Source organism: Sciurus carolinensis, unplaced genomic scaffold (genome assembly GCF_902686445.1).
Source record: "Sciurus carolinensis unplaced genomic scaffold, mSciCar1.2, whole genome shotgun sequence".
In the NCBI taxonomy this organism is placed as follows: Eukaryota; Metazoa; Chordata; class Mammalia; order Rodentia; family Sciuridae; genus Sciurus; species Sciurus carolinensis.
Window position 1 is genome coordinate 248,800 of NW_025920249.1, and position 22,407 is coordinate 271,206.

General features: G+C 37.3%; 1 protein-coding gene across 1 annotated transcript in view; it reads left to right on the forward strand.

Annotated features, from left to right (window-relative positions):
- Shroom4 (shroom family member 4) overlaps nucleotides 1–22,407 on the forward strand; it is a 212,137-nt gene that overhangs the window by 105,421 nt on the left and 84,309 nt on the right. Inside the window, 1 exon segment of the mRNA XM_047538070.1 lies at nucleotides 3,902–4,053. Coding sequence (XP_047394026.1) covers nucleotides 3,902–4,053 — 152 coding nt within the window.

The following is a 22,407-nucleotide window of genomic DNA, read 5'->3' on the forward strand; positions in this document are numbered from 1 at the left end:
AGATGGATGTTAATTAGTCAGTTTTCTAGGAGCGAAACACGGGTAAAAGCAAAGTACAATGGGGAGAAAATCCCGGATTATCTGTGTCAGCAGAAGGATAATGCATGACTTTGCTAACTGTTCACAGGTCACTGAATGTCAGAACTGCAAAGGCATAGAGCTGTCAGAACCCCAAGAGATCATCTAGCCAGGCCCCTGTGTTTTACCAGGGTAGGAGAGGCTGCAAGAGTAGAAAGGGACTTGTCCAAGGTCAATGAGCTCTTCCCAGCTTTCCAGACACCATCTGGCTTTTGGTTCTGTGCCCTCAATGCAATCAATTTTCATTTACTTGGGCCACTCACTGCTAGCCCAGTGATCACTTGGATAATACAAAATGATGCAAACGTTAACCATTGTTTACATTGAGTTTTGTGATATGTGTTTATACTGACAATCCAGTGCATCTGGGTCTAATTTGAGAATTCACAGCACTTCAAATGAAACAGGATAGCCACCCTGAAGGTTTGATTTAGGAGGGGCTGGAAAATTGACCAGCCTTACTGAACTGACAGCATCATATGATGTTACACAGTCCTACAAGCAGGGTATGTTAATTTCAATAAGTGTGATGATTCACACCTTTCCTGGGCCTCAGCCAGAGTTAAAGAGTGGTGGGCAGGGGAAAATAAAACCTTTTATAGAAATATCTATATCAGTATCTATATCCATATCTTTATCTATATTTATATGTCTTTTCTTCCTCCCTCTTCCCCTGCCATTTGTTCTCTCTTCCCTTTCTTTATTTTTCCTTGTTAGAGACATGAACATCTGCTTTGTCTTCCATAAACAAGTGTGTGATTGAGCCATTGACCTGGAGAACTAGTTGTCAGAAGGCCAAACAATAACTGGAGCGGGGAGGGGATAGACTAGTGAGTAAGAAAAAAGGACTCAAAAGCCTGGAGGAGTAAGGAGTCAGTTGTACAGTTCAGTAAATAACCTATATCTGGAAAAGGGCTAGTTTGGGGTATAGTACCTGAGGATCTCCAGTCAAATGGAGTGTCACTCCTGGTCTGGATCCTCTGTACTCTGGGATTGTGCTGGGCACCCCAAATTTGCTGATTTCTACTCAGCATATCCATCCTGAGGAAGATGCTGCTGGTGACTGAGAAGGGCCATGGAGCAGAAAAAGGAGCACAGTCAACCTCTGGCGATAATTCAAGAATGAATCTCTGCAAGGTCTCAGGTAGTGGCAGCTAAAGTGGCAGTAGGGAAAGCAAACTGTCTGAGCTTTTGCTGCAGCAATAATTAAGCCTTTTAGTTTAAAAGGTTTCCCTCTTTCATTTTCTGGCCAAGAATAAACAGAAATCTTGCTGATGTAACCTAGTGCTTAATTAACCAAAGGCAGTACTTAATATCAATACATATTGAAGGAAAGACTTGTTATGAGTAACAGTCATATGGATAATTGAGTTGTATGAATAAAAAAATGGGTAGAGTGAATTAAGGCTAATGTACATCAACAGGGAAAATCTATTAGCATTCATTAGTTAGACTCCTGTTTACGGTTCTTTGTTAGCCTCAGGAAGCCCTTTCAAATGGCTGATCCATGTTGAAAGTTCTGCCTGATGCTGAGGGCCTTCTGTGGATGCCAAAGTAATGAGTCATTCAAATAGAATTTATGAAATTCAAGTACTGCACTTTGCTTTCCTCTTCCCTTTACTTTTTTTCCCCCAGCAAGCAGCAGTTTCTGTGAAGTGATAGTGATAATGGCAATGGAAATAAGAATATAATCCTATTTAACTTGCTGAGAGTTGTTTCACATTTACCAATATCGGCATGCTTTGTTTCCAGGGGTGGCCCAGGTGCCAGAAAAACACATATACACATATATACATACATATATAGGTGTGTGTGATATATATATGTATTTGTGTGTATAGATATATTTATGTATATATACACACAAAGCTATATATGTATATGCACATATACATGTGTGTATATGTGTGTGTTTACATATATATCTGGCTCAGGTGTGTGTATTTATATCCATCTATCTATATGTATGTACATATATATACATATACATGTGTATGTATGCATATATCTTTGTACTGGAAACTGGGCCATACATATATGTCTTCAAATATGTCTTCAATGTCACTTAGTCAACCTATGATTTTTCAGACAAGGGTTAATTTTTTTTAAATGTTGGGTTAGCATCAAAAGGTCAAATAAGTCTGTGATTTAACCCAGAAGTTCAATTTATTTGATGGGGGTTTAAAAATCCTGAATTAACATTTTTCTCTACACTTAGAAGATCTTATCTGCCAAATTACACATATGCTGACTGACCTAAAACTCAGCAATATTCTAACTTACAGGGTGTGAACATAGATTGGGGATACTGACAGGAAGAGTAGAACAAGAGTAGAAGTGTAAACCCACCTTCAGTGAAGATGAGCCCTTTTAAAGTATATGTTCCCCTAAGGGCTGTATGACTTAATCATATTGAGCTCCTTTTTGAAATTTTTTTACCTGACCATCTCCATAAACTTTAGACAGTAACTCTGAGGCTAAGAGATATGAGTGTGGTTCATTTCTGTATCTCTAGCACTTTGTATGTTATTCTATGCATAAAAAATTCATTAAATACTTGAGGGGTGAGTTAATAGATATATGTCTCCTTTCCCCATGAATGGAATTGATATTCTAATAAGCAGAATCACCTTTGTGTTAAAAGGAATGTCACATATAAAATAAGCAATAGCAAGGAATCTTGGGGACATTCTGCTTTGGTTTTTCCTACCCCAATAACTATTACTTCTGGTTTTGCTTTTAATGGCACTGACTTGACAACCTTTTCATCCAGATTGATTGATGAAGATCTGTAGGCTCTGGTGGAACAGAAAATACCCATATTCCCAGTTTTTGCTGAATGCCCACATGTGTCAGGACTGGAAGCACTGTGCTAGGCACTTGAAGAGGCATAGATAAATGAGCAGCTACTTTGTTCATACCTACTTCATATCTGTTGAATTTTCTAGTACATTTGCAGAATGTTGAGTGGGGAGTCACCTTCAAGGGCTTTAGTCAACCCCCTATTATAATAATCTGCAATCATACTTCTTAAGGACTTCCCAAACACTTCCAATACTAACCACTCTGTGACATAGGTATTCTTATTATCTACACTTTACACATGAGGCAATTGAGACACAGAGGTGTTAGGTAACTTGCTTAGGATCACACAGCTACAAAGTAGTAGGGCCAGAATTTAAAGTCAAGTTTATCAAACTTCAAAGCCTTCTCAAAGACAGGAAAGGACTTAGTTCTAATTTTGTGTGCATTTTGCAGTGCCATGTTTCTACTTTAGCCATACTGTGGGGTTCCTTCCAAATGTCATTTGCTGTTTTAGAAGTGGGATTTTGTTTTGTTTTTGTTTTTGTTTTTGTTTTTTTGTACTGGGGATTGAACCTAGGGGTGCTTAACCACGGAGCCAAATCCCCAGCTCTTTTTTATATTTTATTTACAGATAGGATCTTGCTGAGTTGCTTAGGGTCATGCTAAGTTGCTGAGGCTGGCTTTAAACTCATGATCTTCCTGCCTCAGCCTCTGGAGTTGCTGGGATTATAGGCTTGTGCCCCACGCCTGGCTTAGAAGTTTTAGTCTTGCCAGATGGACTGTTCATTCCTCCAGGCAGGGATTGCATTATTTCTGTGTTGAACCCTTCCTCAAAGGTTTACCCAAGTTTTGCCTTCAGTAAATAATGGCCTGTGATCAACTCAGCTGCTCCCAGAAGCTGCCTGGAGCCATTCCCCTATCCTTCCTGTGGCTCCAAGATTGGGAGGAACCAGGAAGTAGAATCATGGGGAGGAAGTCCCCTCACCACCTGCTTTCTATTTTGTTCTCTGAAACACAGATTGAAGATGGAGGCAAGGCAGCCTTGTCCCAGAAGATGAGGACTGGTGATGAGCTGGTGAATATCAATGGCACTCCATTGTATGGCTCCCGCCAAGAAGCTCTCATCCTCATCAAAGGCTCCTTCCGGATCCTCAAGCTGATTGTCAGGAGGTAAGGTACAGGTGCAGAGGCCACTGAAATACTTGGTTGGTGTCAAAGCCTCGGTAGAGTCACATCTTTGTCATTATCATCAAGGAGAGAGGTGTATCACATGGACAGACTTTTGTGGACAACTAAAGCAGATTGGCATAGGAGAAAGAACCTTTGGTGCAGCTGCCACATACCAGCTATATCACTTCAGATACATTTATTTTGCCTCTGCCAGACTCAGTTTCCCTATTTAAATCAGAGGACTAAATTGCTCAGTACACACTAAGAGTCTACCTAAGCCAGCTTTTTTTCCATCTCTTTCATAATAGGTTGCCATTATTCAACTACATATAACAGAGGTCTTTTTTAAATTATTTATTTATTTTTTTATTTTTTACAGACTGCATTTTGATTCATTGTACACAAATGGGGTACATCATTTCGTTTCTATGGTCAGAGGGTTTTTTTAAAGTGCATTATACTTGTGCATAATTGTGGGGTTCATTTTGACATAAACGATATTAATAAGGCCCTACTGCCACTCATGGTAGGCACTCTGAAGACTGTGGCAAACTCTAAGATAGAAACCTTGCCCTTGAGGACTGTATAGTCTAAAAGCAGAGAAGAGACACATATATGACCAAGTGATTAGCAATACCTTTTTTTTTAAATGGTGCTGAGGATTGAACCCAGGGCCTTTTGCTTGTAAGGCTAGCACCCTACCAACTGAGCTATATCCCCATCCCCTAACAATATATTTTTAAAGAAAGTAATAAAGGAGGTTTCCCAGGGTGGAATGTGAATGTCAATGGATTGTTCAGATAGAAATTGCCGTTGAGAAGAAAAAGAGATCACTTCAGACCAGATTGATAGGGTATGATTCTATAAAGGACATGGACTTTGCGCTAAAGGGTAGGTGGAATTTGAATAACAAGCCATCAGAAAGGGAGACACTCCAGGTAAGTACAGTGAAGGAAGCAAAAGGAAGGGAAGCACATTTTTGGACACAGTCCTTATGTTGATGCCAAAGCATCTGCCTTTTAGTGAGCTTTTCCATCTGACTATTATTTTCTTTTTCAATACTGGGCATTGAACCTGGGGCTTTGTACATGCTAGCCAAGCACTTGACCACCAAGACAAATCCCCAGTCCCATGGCCTTTCATTTTGCTGTTGTATCTCTACGTTGTATTACTGTAGCTCAGACTTCTCCCTTTGGTTTGTTTTATTTTGCTTTTAATCTTTTTTTTTAGTTGTAGATGAACACAATGCCTTTATTTTATTCATTTATTTATATGTGGTGCTGAGGATCAAACCCAGTGCCTCACACATGCTAGGCCAGTACTCTACCACTGAGCCACAACCCCAGCCTGGCCTTCTCCCTTTGTCTTGGATGGTTTCCTTTATTCTACATAAATACCTAAGTTCCAGAATTTTAATTATTTTTACTAGAAAAAAATTAAAAACACCTTCCTGTAATCCTACTTCTCTTTCGGGCTGCTACTGCCCCATCTTTCTCCTTTTGTTCGAACTTAGTCTCAAACTCAGAGTCTATATTCACTGTCTCCACCTCTCCAACTGCCATCTAGCTTTCCATCCTCAGAGATCACTGAAACAACTATGTCAAAATACACAAATTATCTCCAAATCGTCAAAGTCAATGGATTATTTCAATCTTCATCAAATATGATTTCTACATGAAATTTGATATTATCACTTCCTCAATTTTACCCTCCTTTATGAAATTCTTACTTTCCAGATACCCTGGTGCTTCATTCTTTTCCTACCTCTTTGTCCATGTCTTAACCAGGCTCTTTACTACCTGGCATTCCCCTGAGTGTCCCTCAAATGCTGGTGTTTTCCCTAGTTCCTTTCTAACTTCATCAATATACTGTGAATAGTCTCACCCCATTCTCTAGCTTTACTTTGTATCTACTTGTGGATGACTATCTCTCTTGTGTCCCATAAGATAATCTACTTCCAACTGGACATTTATACTTAGGTGTCTCCAAAGCATTTCAAAAAGAACATGCTCAAAACTAACACATCATATTCTTATCCACCCAAGTTCTTTATCTCAGTGACCAGGACCATAAATCCCTGGGTCAACCAAGCTAGACAAAGAACTTTCTTCAATTATTCCATTGTTCTCATGTTCCTATATCAAAATTATTTATCCTGAAGAGTCAATACTTAGGGGGAAAGGATTTGGGGTTAAGAAGGGGAGGTTATATAGCATCCCATTGATTTATTGTATTGCCTCTTAGTATGTAAAATTAAGTATGTAAAATGTGTGTACCTGGATAAGAGGTTGCATGCTAAGTAATATACTGTACAATACACATTATCACTGATTTAGTGTTGGATTGCTCATGATTTAAGTTTAAAATGAGATTTATTGTAGAGGTAGCTTATGAAAAAATTTACTGGTGCATAATAATTATGTATAATAATGGAATTAATTGTGACATTCATACATACTCATAATTTGATAAACTTCAGACCCTTACCCTTCCCTCCTCCCTTCCCCGTGCACATTCTCTAGTCTATTGTTCTCTCTTCTGTTTTCATGAGATCCTTTTTTTATCTTTTTCCTCTCTACCTTCCACATAAGAAAGAAAATATATGACCCTTGACTTTCTGAGTCTGACTTATTTCACTTCACATGATGTTCTCCAGTTTTATCCATTTGCTTGCAAATGGCATAATATTTTATGGCTGCATATAACTCTACTGCACATATATATATATATATATTTTCTATATATATATATATATATAACATTTTCTTTATCCATTAGTCTCTGAACAATACCTAGGCTGATTCCATAACTTAGCTATTATTAATTTTGCTGCTATAAATATGAATATGCATATATTCCTATAGTATTCTAAATTTTTTGGATAAATATGAAGGAGTGGTATAGATGGGTCATGTGGTGTTTCTGTTTCAAGTCTTTTGAGGAAGTTGGAGTGGACGTTTAATAAGAGTTTTTGTTTTGGAGTCTGATAGACTTATGTACGTAACTTCCTGTTACAGTCACATGGGAAATAGTAATTCCTGATATAATGACATTATTATGATGATTAAATGAGGCACTTTATACAAAGTGCCTTTCACATAATGGGTTCTCTGGGAATTTCAGTTCCACTCCTTTCCCTAGGGAATAAAGGAAGCATAACTGGAGTAACCAAACATTGTTAAATGGAGAGCACATAAGAACTGTGGCATGCTTTGCAACCTAACTTACTGCAGTGTAATATGCTGGGAAACCATTAGGGGTGGTAAAGACCTGAACAAGAAATACATACCTCTGTGAGATGCTGGTTGTAGAGATACTAGCACTTGGAAGGGCACCATCCAGAGTAGCTTCTGAGCCAGTCACAGGAGTGTGAGGATTTTCATGTTTCACCCACCCATCCTCCGTTGGCAAGCTCCATATCTTCTTTTTCCCTGCCACAGCAACATCTGCCACTATCAGTCACCTAGGAGTTGTGATAATTATGGCCTTGGCGATAGCAGGGCCTTTGATTTTCATAGTGTGGCAGGCCCTATGGCTCCCTGAACCTACACTGTCTACCCTTTCCGCCCCCCACCTCAGTCCCTATTGGTGGAAGCGTTCAATGCATAATTTATGAACTGATACTGCCCTCTTGTGGAAAACTTAACCTTCACATGGACTACCCTGAGCATGGCATAGGAAATTAATTCCTTCTTGTTTAGTCCAAGTTGTTTTCCCCTCAAGTTTATGGAAGAACTGTTAGTACATAAAAGAAGTATGCTTTCCCTGTGATTTATGAATATTCATCCTAGTGTTTTGTACAAAGGTAGAAGGGCTTTGCTTTGAGTAAGCAATCAACTGACAAAGACCCAATACTGAGCTTTAGGTCTGGGCTTGAATCCTTTGAGAATGAACATAAAGAGAAGGAACTTCAGAAAATTGCCTATTCTGTAAAGCCAACCCAGCTCTTCCTCCTATATTGCCTTTTTGATAATGGTCAAATCAGGAGCCTAGGTGTATCCTCAACTCTTCTCTTTCCTCACCCCCTGCAGTCCAAGTAACTTCAAGTCTTGATGTCTTTAATCTGCTGAAAATCCTCTCTGCTGCCTTTGTATTAATTCAATCACTCACGATTTCTCACCTGAACTATTTTCAGAGCCTTCCCACTGGCTTCTCAGCATTTGGTCTCACCTCCTTCCAATCAATCCATTCTCCAAATAGGCATCTGAACATGTCACTTCTCTTATGTGAAAAAAAAATCAGGGATAATAATCATATGATCATGTTATTCTCAGGAGATTCATTTTATATTAATAGAAGATACAAACCAGTTTGAAGATAATGTATTTATAAACCATTTTTTTCCACAGAAAATGGCATCTGAATATGTAAAGAAAAAAACTTTGCTGTAGAAAAATTATGGAAATGTCTGGGAGAGTTTAACATAATTTAACTATGACAATGTATACTGAAAACAAATATGTAAAGATTTGAAAAACATAATTCAATCTAATAAATTTCAAAAAATGTATTTAACAGACAGCACATATAATATTTTAAAATGTTAAGAAAACATTTTCTTAAAAAATGACCACATATGCCACAAAGACTTTTGCAAACTCTTAAAAGAAGAAATCACATTGGCCTTGATAGATATACAATGTTTTAAACAAAATCTTCAGTTCCTTGAATATTTCAGAACACATTTAAATGCTACTATTAGCTCAAAGAAACACTAGCAGACTAACACAAATAATAAAAGTGAGATCATGACATATCAAAACTTTAAGATCAGGATTCAGAAGTAAATTCATAACCTTAAATATTTTATTAAAAATGAAGAATGAAATTACATGAATAAGAATTCAATATGGTATGAAGCCGAGGGCTAGTTCTCTTTAGAGAGAATGAATTAAATAGATAAGCTTCTAGCAAATTTAATCAAGAAAACAAAGATGAATTATAAATAAAATTTAAATGATAAATGCAATATAACAACAAAGAAAGTTTTTGAATTTCAAAAGACTATAACTGTACCTTAGTAAATTTGAAAATCTCAGAAAATTTAAAAATATCTAATAAAAACTGTTGACATTGAAAACTAAATGGATTTGTAAAAGTAGAAACGTTGGAAATAATACCTGAAGAGAAATTTTGAACAGTACTTTATGCCCAGATATTTTTATCAGGGCCTTCCCTAAAATTTTCTATGAATAGCTAAATTCAGTTCTATAAAAAAAATGTTATAGATTTGAAAATGTTGCAGAGTTATATATTTTTAGTAGTCATCTTTTCTTCCTTTTTATTGTTTTTATTAATTATATATAACATTGGGATTCATTTTGACAAAATTATAGAGACATGGAATATAATTTGTTCTAATTCAGTCACCAGTACTTTACCTTCCCTTGCTCCCCCCGCAACCCATTCCCTTCCATCTACTCTATTTACCTTTGTGCTTTTTATTTTTAGTTTTCATTGTTGTTGCTCTTTTTCAGTTAATGCCTTGTGGATATACGTGATGGTGAGATTCACTGTGAAATATTCATATATATATACATAGAAAACGTAGGTCAGATTCATTCCTCTGTTCTTCTTTACTCCATCCTTCCTCCCTCCTCTTCAGTCCCCTATTACTAGTCCAGGAAACTTATGTTTTAGAAGCAGCATTACTTTGACACCAAAACCTGACAGACTGCTCCAAAAGAAAATATTATGTCTAATTTGTTGAATTTACATGCAAAGTCTATAAATGATATCCTATCAAATCTAATTCAATAATAGAAGACAATAATAATCCAGGGCAAGTGTTAAAATATTTCTTAAAATGGGTAAGATTTTGACTCATACAGATATAAAATGAACATATGTTAAAGTTTTATTAAACTCTAATGAGGAAACTGCAAGGTTAGGTATAACAAGTTCAAAGGAAAAGTCAAAGAAGCACAAATTTAATTTAAGGTCAATAATAGAACACAATAATCAGTTTGGAAGCTATATGAGAAATATCCCCCATTCACAATAGCAACTAAACACTCAAAATATTGGGAGTGCCCTTAAGAAGAAATATGTGCTGGGCATAGTGGTGCACACCTGCAATCTCAGAGGCTCAGGAGACTGAGGCAGGAGGATCCCGAGTTCAATGCCAACCTCCACAATTTAGCAAGGCTCTGAGAAATTCAGTGAGACTGTGTCTCTAAATAAAATGTAAAAAGGTCTGGGGAGGGCTGGGGATATAGCTCAATTAGTAAAGTGCTTGCCTTGCATGCACAAGGTCCTGGATTCAATCCCCAGCACTTAAAAAAAAAGAAATATATATATATATATATATATATATATATATATATATGGTCTGGGGTTCAATCCCTGGTACAAAAGAAAAAAAAAAGAAGAAATATGCATAACACAAAGAGGATGTATATGGAGGAAATTCTAAAACCACACAGAAAAACATGTATACAAGTAATTTTTGATGTGTAGACAGTCTTAGGGCACAGTGTTATGTGATTTTTAAAAGGAGCAAGACATAGTTCATGAATAATATATTCACATTACCTGGTTTAGGCTTGCTCTTCATAGACAACTTCCAAATGATTATTCCTCTAACTTTATGCAAGATACATTGACTTTATTCATTCATTCATTCATTCATTCATTCAATCACTAAAACACGCCCAGCTCTCCTTTCATTTTTGCAGTTCAAAAGAGCAGGCTTTATCTTTGTCATGTTACCTATCAACCTCTGGGTCATTTTCCCATTTTATACTTTGCCACCTGCTTCAGTGTCATCTTATCTAACTCAATTTCAGCTGTCATACTGAAAGATTTCATTGTCCTGTAAGAGTTACAAACTTTATAATCTTATGGAGCCCTGATTTTAACTTCAGTGAGCAAACCTATGTCAGCAGCTCACCCCCCTGACTGTATCATTGTCCCTGCCAAGATTTGAGTCAACAAATATTTACTGAATGGCAGACCTATGTTGGAGTCTGGAATTCAATCATGAACAATGTAGTTATGGACCCTGCTCTCATGGACCCCTGACCCCTCAGTTTTTCTCAGTCACGGTTCTTCATCTGTATCCAAGCACAGAAAATAATTTCATTATCATTTCACTTTTCCCAAGGATGATACATAACTAGGAGCATTTTAGTTGCATAAGAGAGAAGTTAATATATTTCATACAATTTGCATTTTGCCACCCTATTAAGTATCTCTAGCAAGTTCTTCAGTGAAACACACTGTTGAGTATCACCTAGGAACTTGCTAGAAATGCAAATGATTGGGCAATACCACAGACCCATAGACACACTGAATTAAAACTCTGGAGGTAATTTCCAGTATTGCAGGTTTTAGGTTTTTTGTGGTAGTGGGGATTGAACCCAGGGTTGCTCTACCACTGAGATAGATCCCTTGCAATTTTCATTTTTTTATCATGAGACAGGGCCTCACTAAGTTGCTGAGGCTGACCTCAAACTTACAATTCTCCTGTCTCAGCCTCCCAAAGAGCTGGGATTATAGGCATGCACCACAGGGCCAGCTTTCATACTGTGTTTTTAATAAGCTTGCTAGCAAAACACTGACCATTTGAGAAGCACTGTCTTGAAGTATTAGGTCTTAATTTTCAGGAATCAATTGAGAACAATTAAATTCAACTCTAATAACAACCTTTTCTCCACCTAGCTTTCTCATACCTCATTCTCTTTATACTTGCTCCTCTTTATCATCAAGGTCTCAAATTTTTTTCCTCTTGTTCTATTAGGCTCCTTTTTACCACACTGACCCAGGATCTCCTAACTCTACTCATTTAATCTAAGCTACCCCATGCACTTACAGTTTTAACTCCACTTCTGTGGTAATGACCATGTCTCTCATTCTAATCTCTTCCTACCCAAATTCAAGATTCATATATTCAGCAGCCAGGTAGGAAAGCCCAACAGAAAATAGAAATGCAGTATATGTAAATCTGAATTTGTTATGTATCCTGTTAAGCTCTTTCCCCTGCCAGTAGTAGTTGTTGCTACCATCATCCACCCAGTCATCCAAGTGTGAAACCGATGAGTCATTCTGACTCTTTGCTCTCCCTCACTGAACCATGCTGATTTTATCTTTCAGACACTTCTAGAATCCATCCTCTTCTCTCCATTTCCACTGTTACTGCCCTAGTTCAGGCCCTCATCATCTCTCCCTGAACTATTTCAGTCACCTCTCAGCTGCCTTAGATCTGTCTGCCAAGGTTTTGCCACAGAATCCAAAACACAGATTCAATTATATCAGTCCCCTGCTGAAAACTTGTCAGTGGCCTTCACTGCCCAGAGACACAATATATGTCATTTTATGTCCTCATTCCTACCCACGCCTGCAACTTCATCTGGCACATCTTGTTTTTTATACTGGAGTAATATCATTCTCTAAGAATATCATGCTGTTTATCAACTCTGTGACTTTTCATTCTCTCCTTTCTACCTGTAGCATTCATTTTCTTTTCTTTTCCCTGTTAATTCCTTCATATTAACATTCACATGATCTGTTTATTTTTGTTTGTTTGTTTTTGTTTTTGGTACTGGGGATTGAACCCAGGTGTGCTTAACCACTGAACCACATCCTCAGTCCATTTTTATATTTTATTTAGAGACAGGGTTCCACTAAGTTGCTTAGGGCCTCGCTAAGTTGCTGAGGCTGGCTATGAACTCACAATCCTGCATTCAGCTGCTGGAATTACAGGTGTGTATCATAGCCCCAGCTTAACATTCACATGCTTAAAGACTCAAGTCTTGGGTGATCATTTCTAAGATATATTCTTTGACACATTAGGTTGATGTAGGTGGCCTTTCTCTAGCTCCTATAGAACTCTAACCTTTGTCACATTGTGCCAAAGAGTTTGTTTCTGAATTTATTTTGCCTACTAGACTACACTAGATTTTGGTGAACTATAGCCATGGGCTAATCCAGCCCACAGTCTGATTTTATATGGCTTGCTATAAGAGTGTTGTTTATTTTAAAAAATATATTTTTAAATGATTGGGAGAAATAAAAGAATGGTATTTTATAATATGTGAAATTATATAAAATTAAAATTTCAGTGCCCATAAAAAAGGTTTTATTGAAAAAGAGCCATACCTATTCATGTGTTTACTGTTTATGTTGTTTTTTTCATTAAAGTGGTGAAGTTGAGTAGTTGTGACAGAGATTGTATGACTTAAAAAGCCTAAAACTATTTATTGTTTGGCTTTTTACAGAAGAATATTTCTGATCCTGGGACTAGAAGAACCATGAGGGGAAGGGCTACTCCTTATTCACTGTTGTGTCCCCAGGATGTAGTGCATTGTATGGCCCACAGGAAGGACTCAGGAATTATATTTTTACACATCCTGATAGGGAAGTAGGAAAGATTCAGTACTCCCCTCCCACATCCTGATGTAGGGATGTAGGAACTATGAGTAACTGGTTTGCTTGATTTTTCAGTCATCTAAATTGGCATTTGACATTGCATTCATTCTCTTATGAGTATTGTTATTCATGAGATTGTTTTTAAGTAACCGGTCAATTCTGAATACACTGAACAAAAAGCAAATATGCAGTTTTTATCATGTGTACCTGATGAGCAGGTCTTTGACCAGCACGAAGATTATGAAAAGGAGTAGTCATATCTTAGAGCCCTGTCCAGGCCATCTGCCAACCTCCCGTGCTATCTTCTCTCAGTTGTTGTCATAATAGTTCTGCCATCTACAATTAAAAGGCTAAAATGATTAAAACTTATTACAAGTGAAGTTGTGTTGTCATGGTGTAGGAGGAGCTTATGCACAATGTTAGACAAGGGCTAGAAAGACAAGGGATAAAAAATCAAAGTAATATTAAAAAGCAAGAATAGGTAAACTATGGGCTGTGGCTAACTCTGGTCTGCCATCTGTTTTTGCAAATAAAATTTTATTAGAACATGGACATACTCATCCATCTATGAGTTGCCTGTGGCTGTTTTTACCCTACAGTGGCAGAGTTGAGTAGTTGCAACAGACACCATATGGTCTATGAAACCTAAAATATTTATTACCTTGCCCTTTAAGTTTTCTAGCCCCTTGTTGTACAACATCCTCCAAAAAGACCTTGTGACTCTATCTAAAAGTTTAAAAGCCTGAAAGAAAGCCAACTTGGTCTACAAGTGAGAAAAAATTTTAAAATCACAGAGTATTTCAACCAATAAGCATGGTAAGCAAATTGATGAGTTCTTATGTTTCAATTACTCTTTTAAATTTGGACCATGATGTACTTGGTATAGGGGAAAAATGAATATTATTTGGGTTTACATAAGCATGCATTTGCTTGCTTGCTTTCTTGTTTGCTTCTATTCACAAGATATTTATTGAACCTTACTGGAATCTAGATACTGAGTTAGCTGCTGAGATACCATGGAGTATAAGACAGACATTTTCTTGTCACATGTAGATTGCTATCTGTTGTATTTGATGCTGGCATGACTCTTACTAGTTGTGTGACTTCAACCAAATTACATAACCTCTTGTAGTCGATTTTTCCCATTTGTATGATGACAATACTAATGCCTAATGCCTCTTTTGCAAGTTTATTTTAAAGATTAAATGAGATTATATGCATATATTTTTTCAAGTAAGTCAAACAACTTTCATTGAGTGCCAACTTTGTGCTAACCGCTATTTCAGGTTTTAGTGATACAGCAATTAATACATCAGATTTAAAGGCAAATCTTGCCCTCATGGAAATTACTTTTAGGTAAATATAGGAAATAACCTAAAACAGAGTAGACATTTCATACCTTTTGTTTTCTTTTTCCTGAGTAGATAAAAAGAAGGCAGTGCTTAGCCTTCAGGACTGATTTTAGGGGGAGTATGATACTTCACTGTACAAATTTCTTTTTAATGGTCAGTACTTTTGACAACATAGACCATTGTTTTTGTCAATCCCATACTACCTTAATAATTGTCGAGAAGAATAATAATTAGGTTAGATAGCACAATTTGTGAAAAAAAATAGTTCTAAAATAATTTGCTTCTCTTTTATAAAAATTTTTCAGAATTTTTAAATTGTTCTTTATAGTTATACATGATAGTAGAGTCTATTTTGACATATTTGTACAAATATGAAGTAAATCTTATTCTAATTAGGACCCCAGTCCTGTGGATATACATGATGGTGAGATTCACTGTGGTGTAATCATATATGAACACAGGAAAGTTATGTTAGATTCATTCAACTGTCTTTCCTATTCCCATCCCCCGCCCTTCCCTTCATTCCCCTTTGTCTACTCCACTGAACTTCTGTTCTTCCTTCCCCCCTTGTTGTGTGTTAACATTCACACATCAAAGAGGACATTCAAACTTTGTTTTTTTAGGAAAGAAAATGTTATAGCTACATATCTGTATGATGTATATTTCTCAGCCATAAAGAAGAATGACTTTATGACATTTGCCAGTAAATGGATGGATCTGGAGACTATCATGCTATGTGAAAGAAGTCAAATGTACTTTTTTGCCTTTTCTTATTCTTTCTTTTCCTTTCTTCTTTGTGTGTGTGTGTGTGTGTGTGTGTGTATGCGTGTGTGTGTGTGCTGGGGATGGAACCCAGTGCCTCATGTATGGTAAGCAAGTGATCTATCACTGAGTGACACATGCAGATCTTCTCTTTGCCTTTTCTGTGTTTTTCCTTGACCTAGAATGTTTTCTACTACTCTGCCAAGCCAAAGACTAGCTATATACTAAAGTCAAAGCTCCACTCAAAGGCAAATATATTGTTAGAGCTAAAAGAGGTCTCTGTAATCACTGTACTTAATGACTCCATTTTATAGGTGGTAAAACTGAGGCCTAGAATGAGGAAGGATTTTCCTAAGTCCACACAGCTTGGAAGTGACAGAGGAAGTACTAGAACCAGCAGTATCTTATTTGCACAGGTCCGGCTTGCTTTCCATCACTTCTGGGATGTGTCAAATGTGTCACCTCCTCTAGGAAGCTTTCTTGCATTTGAGGAAAATGTTTCTTTCCTTTACCTAAAGACGGCTTGCGATTCTATCTTTTGCCTTAATTTTTACCTTGGCCAACTCTTCTTTTATGAATTGATTTGCTTCCAAATATTTCACCTCTCCCCTGGATATAGGAGACTGCCAGATCTCTCCCCTATTTCCCTTTTTCATAAGCTCTGGACTTTCCAAGTGTGATTTACCTCTTACCCCCAATGTCCTAATATTTGTATTTTTTTTATTTGTGGCATTTTTCCTGTTCCTGTCAAGCTTACAATTTTAGAATTCTCTTCAGTTCACTTTTTTATCTCCTACAGTCCCTGAGTCCTTTCTGAGCTTCCTCTGCAGTGTTTCTAATATCTATTCCATCAGTCTCCTTTGCCTTCTTCCTGCTACTGCCAGGGACTCATTACCTCTTGTCTGGATGCCCTCCAACCCATTCTTTGCACTTCTGCCAAATTAATCTTCCTAAAGTACATCTCAGTATTTATTTCAATCAGCAATAATTGTGCTTCGGGTAAACCTCATGAGTTGTGAGATCTCTATTGTGCTTAGCTTGGGTCATGTCATTCCTTTTTTCAGAAAAGCCCCAATTGCCTCCAGAAATAAGCCCAAATACTTCATCCAAGCATTTATTACCCTGTATAGATTGGTCTTAGTGACTTTTTTCTATCCTTACATTCCTGGAACCCAAAGGGCTATATCTTAAAAGAGTTATCTTCTCATTTGGGTATATACTATTTTTTATGTCCTGGACCTCATTCCCCTTCACTTCCTTAAGAAATATTTCTCCTTTAATATCAGTAGAATACAGGAGTGAATCATGGGGCATGGGAGAAGGGGATGGAAAGGGAAGGTACTGGGAAATGAGATTGATCGAATTATGTTATATGCATGTACGAAAATGGCATAATGAATTCCACTTTTATGTATAATTATAATGTACCAAGAAAATATAGATTAGAAAAGAAAGTATTCTCCTTTAATAAGTACATTAATAAATAAATATAAAGATATTAATAAATATCTTTATTCAGATATTTTCATCTTGTTATCCCATTTGTCCTAGGTTTTTTCCCTTAAGTCTACCTACCTGCTCAGGTGCCTCCCATTTTGAAAATCTTCTCTGGACCTATGTTCATTTTTAGGTAGTGCACTTTCTTCTTTTCTTTCACAGCTAAACTACTTTGAGAAGTTGTCTTCATTCACTGGTTCTACTCTTTTTTATTTTCTTATTTTGGTACTGGGGGTTGAACTCAGGGGCACTGAACCACTGAGCCACATCCCCAGCCCTATTTTGTATTTTATTTAGAGACAGGGTCTCACTGAGTTGCTTACTGCCTCACTTTTGCTGAGGCTGGCTTTGAATTTGCAATCCTCTTGTCTCAGCTTCCCAAGCCACTTGGATTTCAGGTGTGTGCCATAGTGCCCTGCTCAGTTCTTATTTTATGTCACCTCTGTATTAGTTTCCTAGGGCTCCATTACAAACTTCCACAAACTGGGTACCTAAAAACCATAGAAATTCTTTCACAATTCAGGAAGCTAAAAGTCTGAAATCAAGGTGTCACTGGGTCCATGTTCCCTCTGAAGCCTCCAGGAAAGAATCCTTCCTTGCATCTTCCAGTTTCTCTGGTGGTTATTAGCAGACCTTGCCATTCCTTGGCTTAAAGATACAAGCACTGCAATCTATGTCTCGGTCTTCAAAAGACATTTTCCTTGTGTCTCAGTGTATCTGTATCTAAGTGGCCTTCTTATAATGTCACCAGTCATTGCATTTAGGGTCTACCTTGATACAGTCTGACCTCATTTTAACTCATTACATCTCTGAACACCATATCTGTACATTCCAGTGCATTCTGAGGTTTGGGTACTCACTCTCCAACATGGAACAACCTCTTATTACTACTTAATGCTGTTGAACACTATTTTTTCTTACAATTTCCTCTCCTCTCAGCTTTAGTAACACTGTTCTTCCCCTGGTTTTCTTTGGTTTCTCTTGCCTACTCCCCTTCTATAGTTGCTCCCCCTTTACTTTGCCCTTAAGTATTAATATTCTCCAAAGTTCTGTACAAGTTTCTCTACTATACCTGATGGGTGATTTAATTCATTCCATGAATTAACTTAGTAACTAAGACTTCCAAACCTCTCACTTCATCCCAAAACACTCTCACATGTAATCCACTTCTTTTCTGGTACCTCCATTTCTGTCCCCCATAAGAATCTCCCATACTCCACGTGCACCTATTAAACTCATTAACTTCCACCTCCAAACCCTGATAAAACCTGCTTCTCCTTCTATGCACCTCTATAAAAACGGATTGTACATAGTGAAGCAGTTTTCTCAACCCCTCACTTCTGTATCTAACTGATTAAGTCTTGGTCATTTTCACTGCAACAGTCTCTCATTACTTTATCTGTCTCTAGTTCTGCCTTGTTCCCTATCTCCTGAATTTATTCTCCAAAATGCGATCAGAATATTCTTTTTAAATATAACTCTAGTCTTGAAACCTATACTCACCTAATACCCCTAAAGGTTCCCTGTTGTGTTCAGGATAAAATCTAAACTCTTGAAATTGTTTGAACAAATCCCATCTTTGCAAAAATTTGCACTCTAAGTTATAGCTATATTCAACTGCTTGTATTTCCCCATCTGTAACATCATCCCTTACATCTCTGTGTTTTTTCACATTCTGATCTTTCTTCCCAGAATGATGACTGTTTCCTCTTCCTCTGTTTAACTATTACCCAGCACTCCAGACCTGACCTAAGCGTTACCACATCTAAGCTTTTCTGAACTCTTGCATCCCAGAACTGTGTTAGTTTCCTTCCACAAACAACACTCTGATTTTCTCTATCCAGAATTGTAACAGTCTGTTCACTTGTCCATTTTTCCCTGTAAGTTTTGTGCTGTGCTCATGTGTTAGTCAGCTTACCATTGCTGTAACCAAAATACCAGACAAGGACAACTTAAAGAGGAAAGGTTTATTTTAACTCATGGTTTCAGAGGTTCAGTCTGGTGGGCTGACTCCATTGCTTTGGACCCAAGGTGAGGCAGAACATCGTGGCAGAAGGGCAGTGGTGGAGGAAATCAGTTCATGACCTGGCAAACAAGAAATAGAGTGGGGAAGGGGCCACAGGGAAGATGAAATCTTCCAGGGTATGCCCCTAGTGACCCACTGCCTCAAGCCACACTCTAGCTGCCTACAGTTACCATCTAGTTAGCATTTAAACTAGGATGGACTGATTACATTAAAGCTCATATACTCCATTTTACATCTTAATGTTCTTTCATTAACACAGGAGCTTTTGGGGAACACTTCATATCTTCTAGAAACACTAGTATAGAGAGGAACAGGAGAGGAGTAGAGGCATTTATTTATAAGCTAAGGACAGTGAGATGAATCTTTCATTCATTAATCTGACACGTATTTACAAGACTCACACTCTGTCTATGTCAGGTACTATTGAGGAAACTGGGAATATGGTAGTGAACAAAAGTTTCCTGTCCCTCATGGAGCTGATAGTCTAATGGGGATGGGAGAAGTGGAAAATAATCACATACAAGCAAATATATCATAAAACATCAGTTAGAGATAATTGCTATAAAGGAAACTATGGCAGTGTAATGGTGGATAAAATGATGAAATTTGTATGTACAGTGGAGGCAGCAGGGGAAGGGGAGACTTTAGCTAGTTCAGGAAAGGCCTCTCAGAAAATATTTGAACATAGAATTAAATGATAATAAAGAGGCATCCACGTACAATCTCAAAAAAACAAAGGCCAAATGTTTCTCTTATATGTGGATACTAATTCACAATAAGGGGGAGGCTAGGGAAGGATTTAGGTGGCTTTGCATTAGACAGAGGGGAATGAAGGAAGGGGAGGCGGTTTGGGGGTAGGAAGGATAGTTGAATGAATTGGGCATTAATATGACTACACAACCAGTGTAACTTTACATCAGGTACAATCAGAAGAATAAGAAGTTAAACTCCATCTATCTATGTATGATGTGTCAAAATGCAATCTACTCTCATGTATAACTAATTAGAACAAAAATAAAAATAAAAATAATAAATATGTGGGTACATCTAAATTAAAACTGTACAAAGCAATTAAAATGTTTTTTTTTAAAAAAAGAGGCATCCATGTAAAGATCTGGGAATAAGAGTTTTCCAGGCAGAAGGATATCAAGCATAAAGGTCCTTAAATGGGAAAAAAATAATATATTCAAAGATTGGAAAGAAAATTATTGAAACTGGAGTTTACTAAGCAAAGGAAGCATGAAGGGATATGAAATTTCAGAGGTAATCGAGGACACAAACTCTTAGGGCCTTTTAGGTGCTGGGAAGGAGTTTAAATGTATTCTAATTACACAGAGAAGCTGGTAGAGAGTTCTAAGTAGGCCAGTAGTAATGACTGGTTTTGGGCTTAGAGATGATCACCCTGACTGCTGCATGGAAACACTATAGGGAGGAAAGGAAACACTGAAACTTTTTAGGAGGTTAATTGCAATAATTCAGGCAAGAAATGTTGGTGGGGTGGACTTAGATTTTAGTAATGGTGATGGTGAATAGTAGTTGGATTTAGAATTTGTTTTGGAGGATTTATTCATGGGTAAGGTGTGAGTTGGCCAGGGTTATGACAGAGCAGGGGTAGGCAAGGAATTAAAAGTTTCCGTAGTTTTGGATTGATTCCTTAGTTTTAAATGGTGTCAGTTACTAAGGTGAGAAAGACTAGAGGAAGAACAAGTTTGATGGATGTTGGGAACAAATAGGAAACAAATTGATTCTGTACATGTTAAATTTGAGATGTCTGTCTATGCTAATATTAAGTAGTAAATTAAAGGAATCTGAAGTTCATGAAATAGGTCAAGGTTAAATGTATACACTTGTGGAATGACCTTCTGATCCTCAAAGCTTTGAAACTAGGTGAGATCACTAATGAGTTAGTGTAAAGAGTAGAGTTCCTTGGACTCAACTGTGGGGTATGCTAATATTTAGAGAGGGCAGATGAAGAGTAACCAGAAGAACAAGCTGAGAAGTGAGCAGTGCAGTGGTAGGAAAAACAAGACAGTGGTGTGTCCCACAATTCAACTGAAGAAGCTGACTCAAGAAAGAGGGAGTATTCATTAGTGTCAAAAGTTAGTGAGACATTGATTCTAAGAACTGACTATTGATTTTGGCAACACAGACGTCATTGGCAACCTTGACATTGGAATGTTGGAGACAAAAGCCTGAGCAGATAGTTTCTTGAAAGAATGGGGGGGGGATGAAGAAGTGAAAATAGTAAGTCTTCCTTTGAGTTTCATTGTGAGAAGGTACAGAAAAATGGAGTGTTAGCTGGAGGGTCAATTGGAGTAAATATTCACACCATTATTTGTCAAGGATTACATTTGTTTCATTTTTTTAAAAGGGAAATTTATTTTTAAATCACAAGTATCAAATATCCAATTGCTGTTGGAAATAACTCAATAGTGAGGGAGATATTGATGAAATAGAAAGGAAGGAATAATTGTAGCAGCAAGGTCCTTGGGCAGATTAGAATGGAACTAGAGAATTGAACTTTGATAAGAATAAGGACAATTCATTTATATTATGAAGATGGAAGGCAAAGTAAGTTGGTGATACAGTGATGGAAAGAAGAGGAAATTCTCCTCTCTATGCTTATCTTTTACAATCAAATATAAGGGGGAGCCATCAGCTGAGAGGGAGGGAAGAAAGGAGGTGTAAAAGGAAAAAGAAAGGGCAATCACAGGTGAGGAAAGAGACATATGGGAGAGAAGTATCATGAAAAGCAAGGATAGGGAGAGTATTTTCAGAAAGAGTAGTCCATCAATCAATGGTGTTAAATATTATTACAGTCATGTCAGATGAATATTGAAAAGAGACTATTGAGTTTGCTAATTCAGAGGTTATCAGTTGACTTTGACAGATAAGCCTTCATTAAAACATTAGGGGCAGAGGTTTATTTTTAATGAAGAATGAATAGAGGTAAGTGATTGTAAATGTAAACTTTATTTTTTGTGTGAGGTGCTGGGCAATGAACCCAGGACTTTGCACATACTAGGCAATTGCTCTACCACTGAGCTACCACAGCAACATTTTTTTTGAGGTATTGGGAATACAGGTGTGCTGTATCACTGAGCTATACCTCCAGTCCTTTTTAAAAATTTTGTTTTTAGACAGTTGTCATTAAGTTGCTGAGGCTGACCTTGAACTTGCAGTCTTCCTGCCTCAGCCTCCCAAATCATTGGGGTTATAGGCATGTACCCCTGCACCTGACCCAATATTTTTTAAAAGTATTTTTTAGATGTTGATAGACCCTTATTTTATTTGTGTATTTATATGTGGTGCTGAGAATCGAACCCAGTGCCTCACACATGCTAGGCT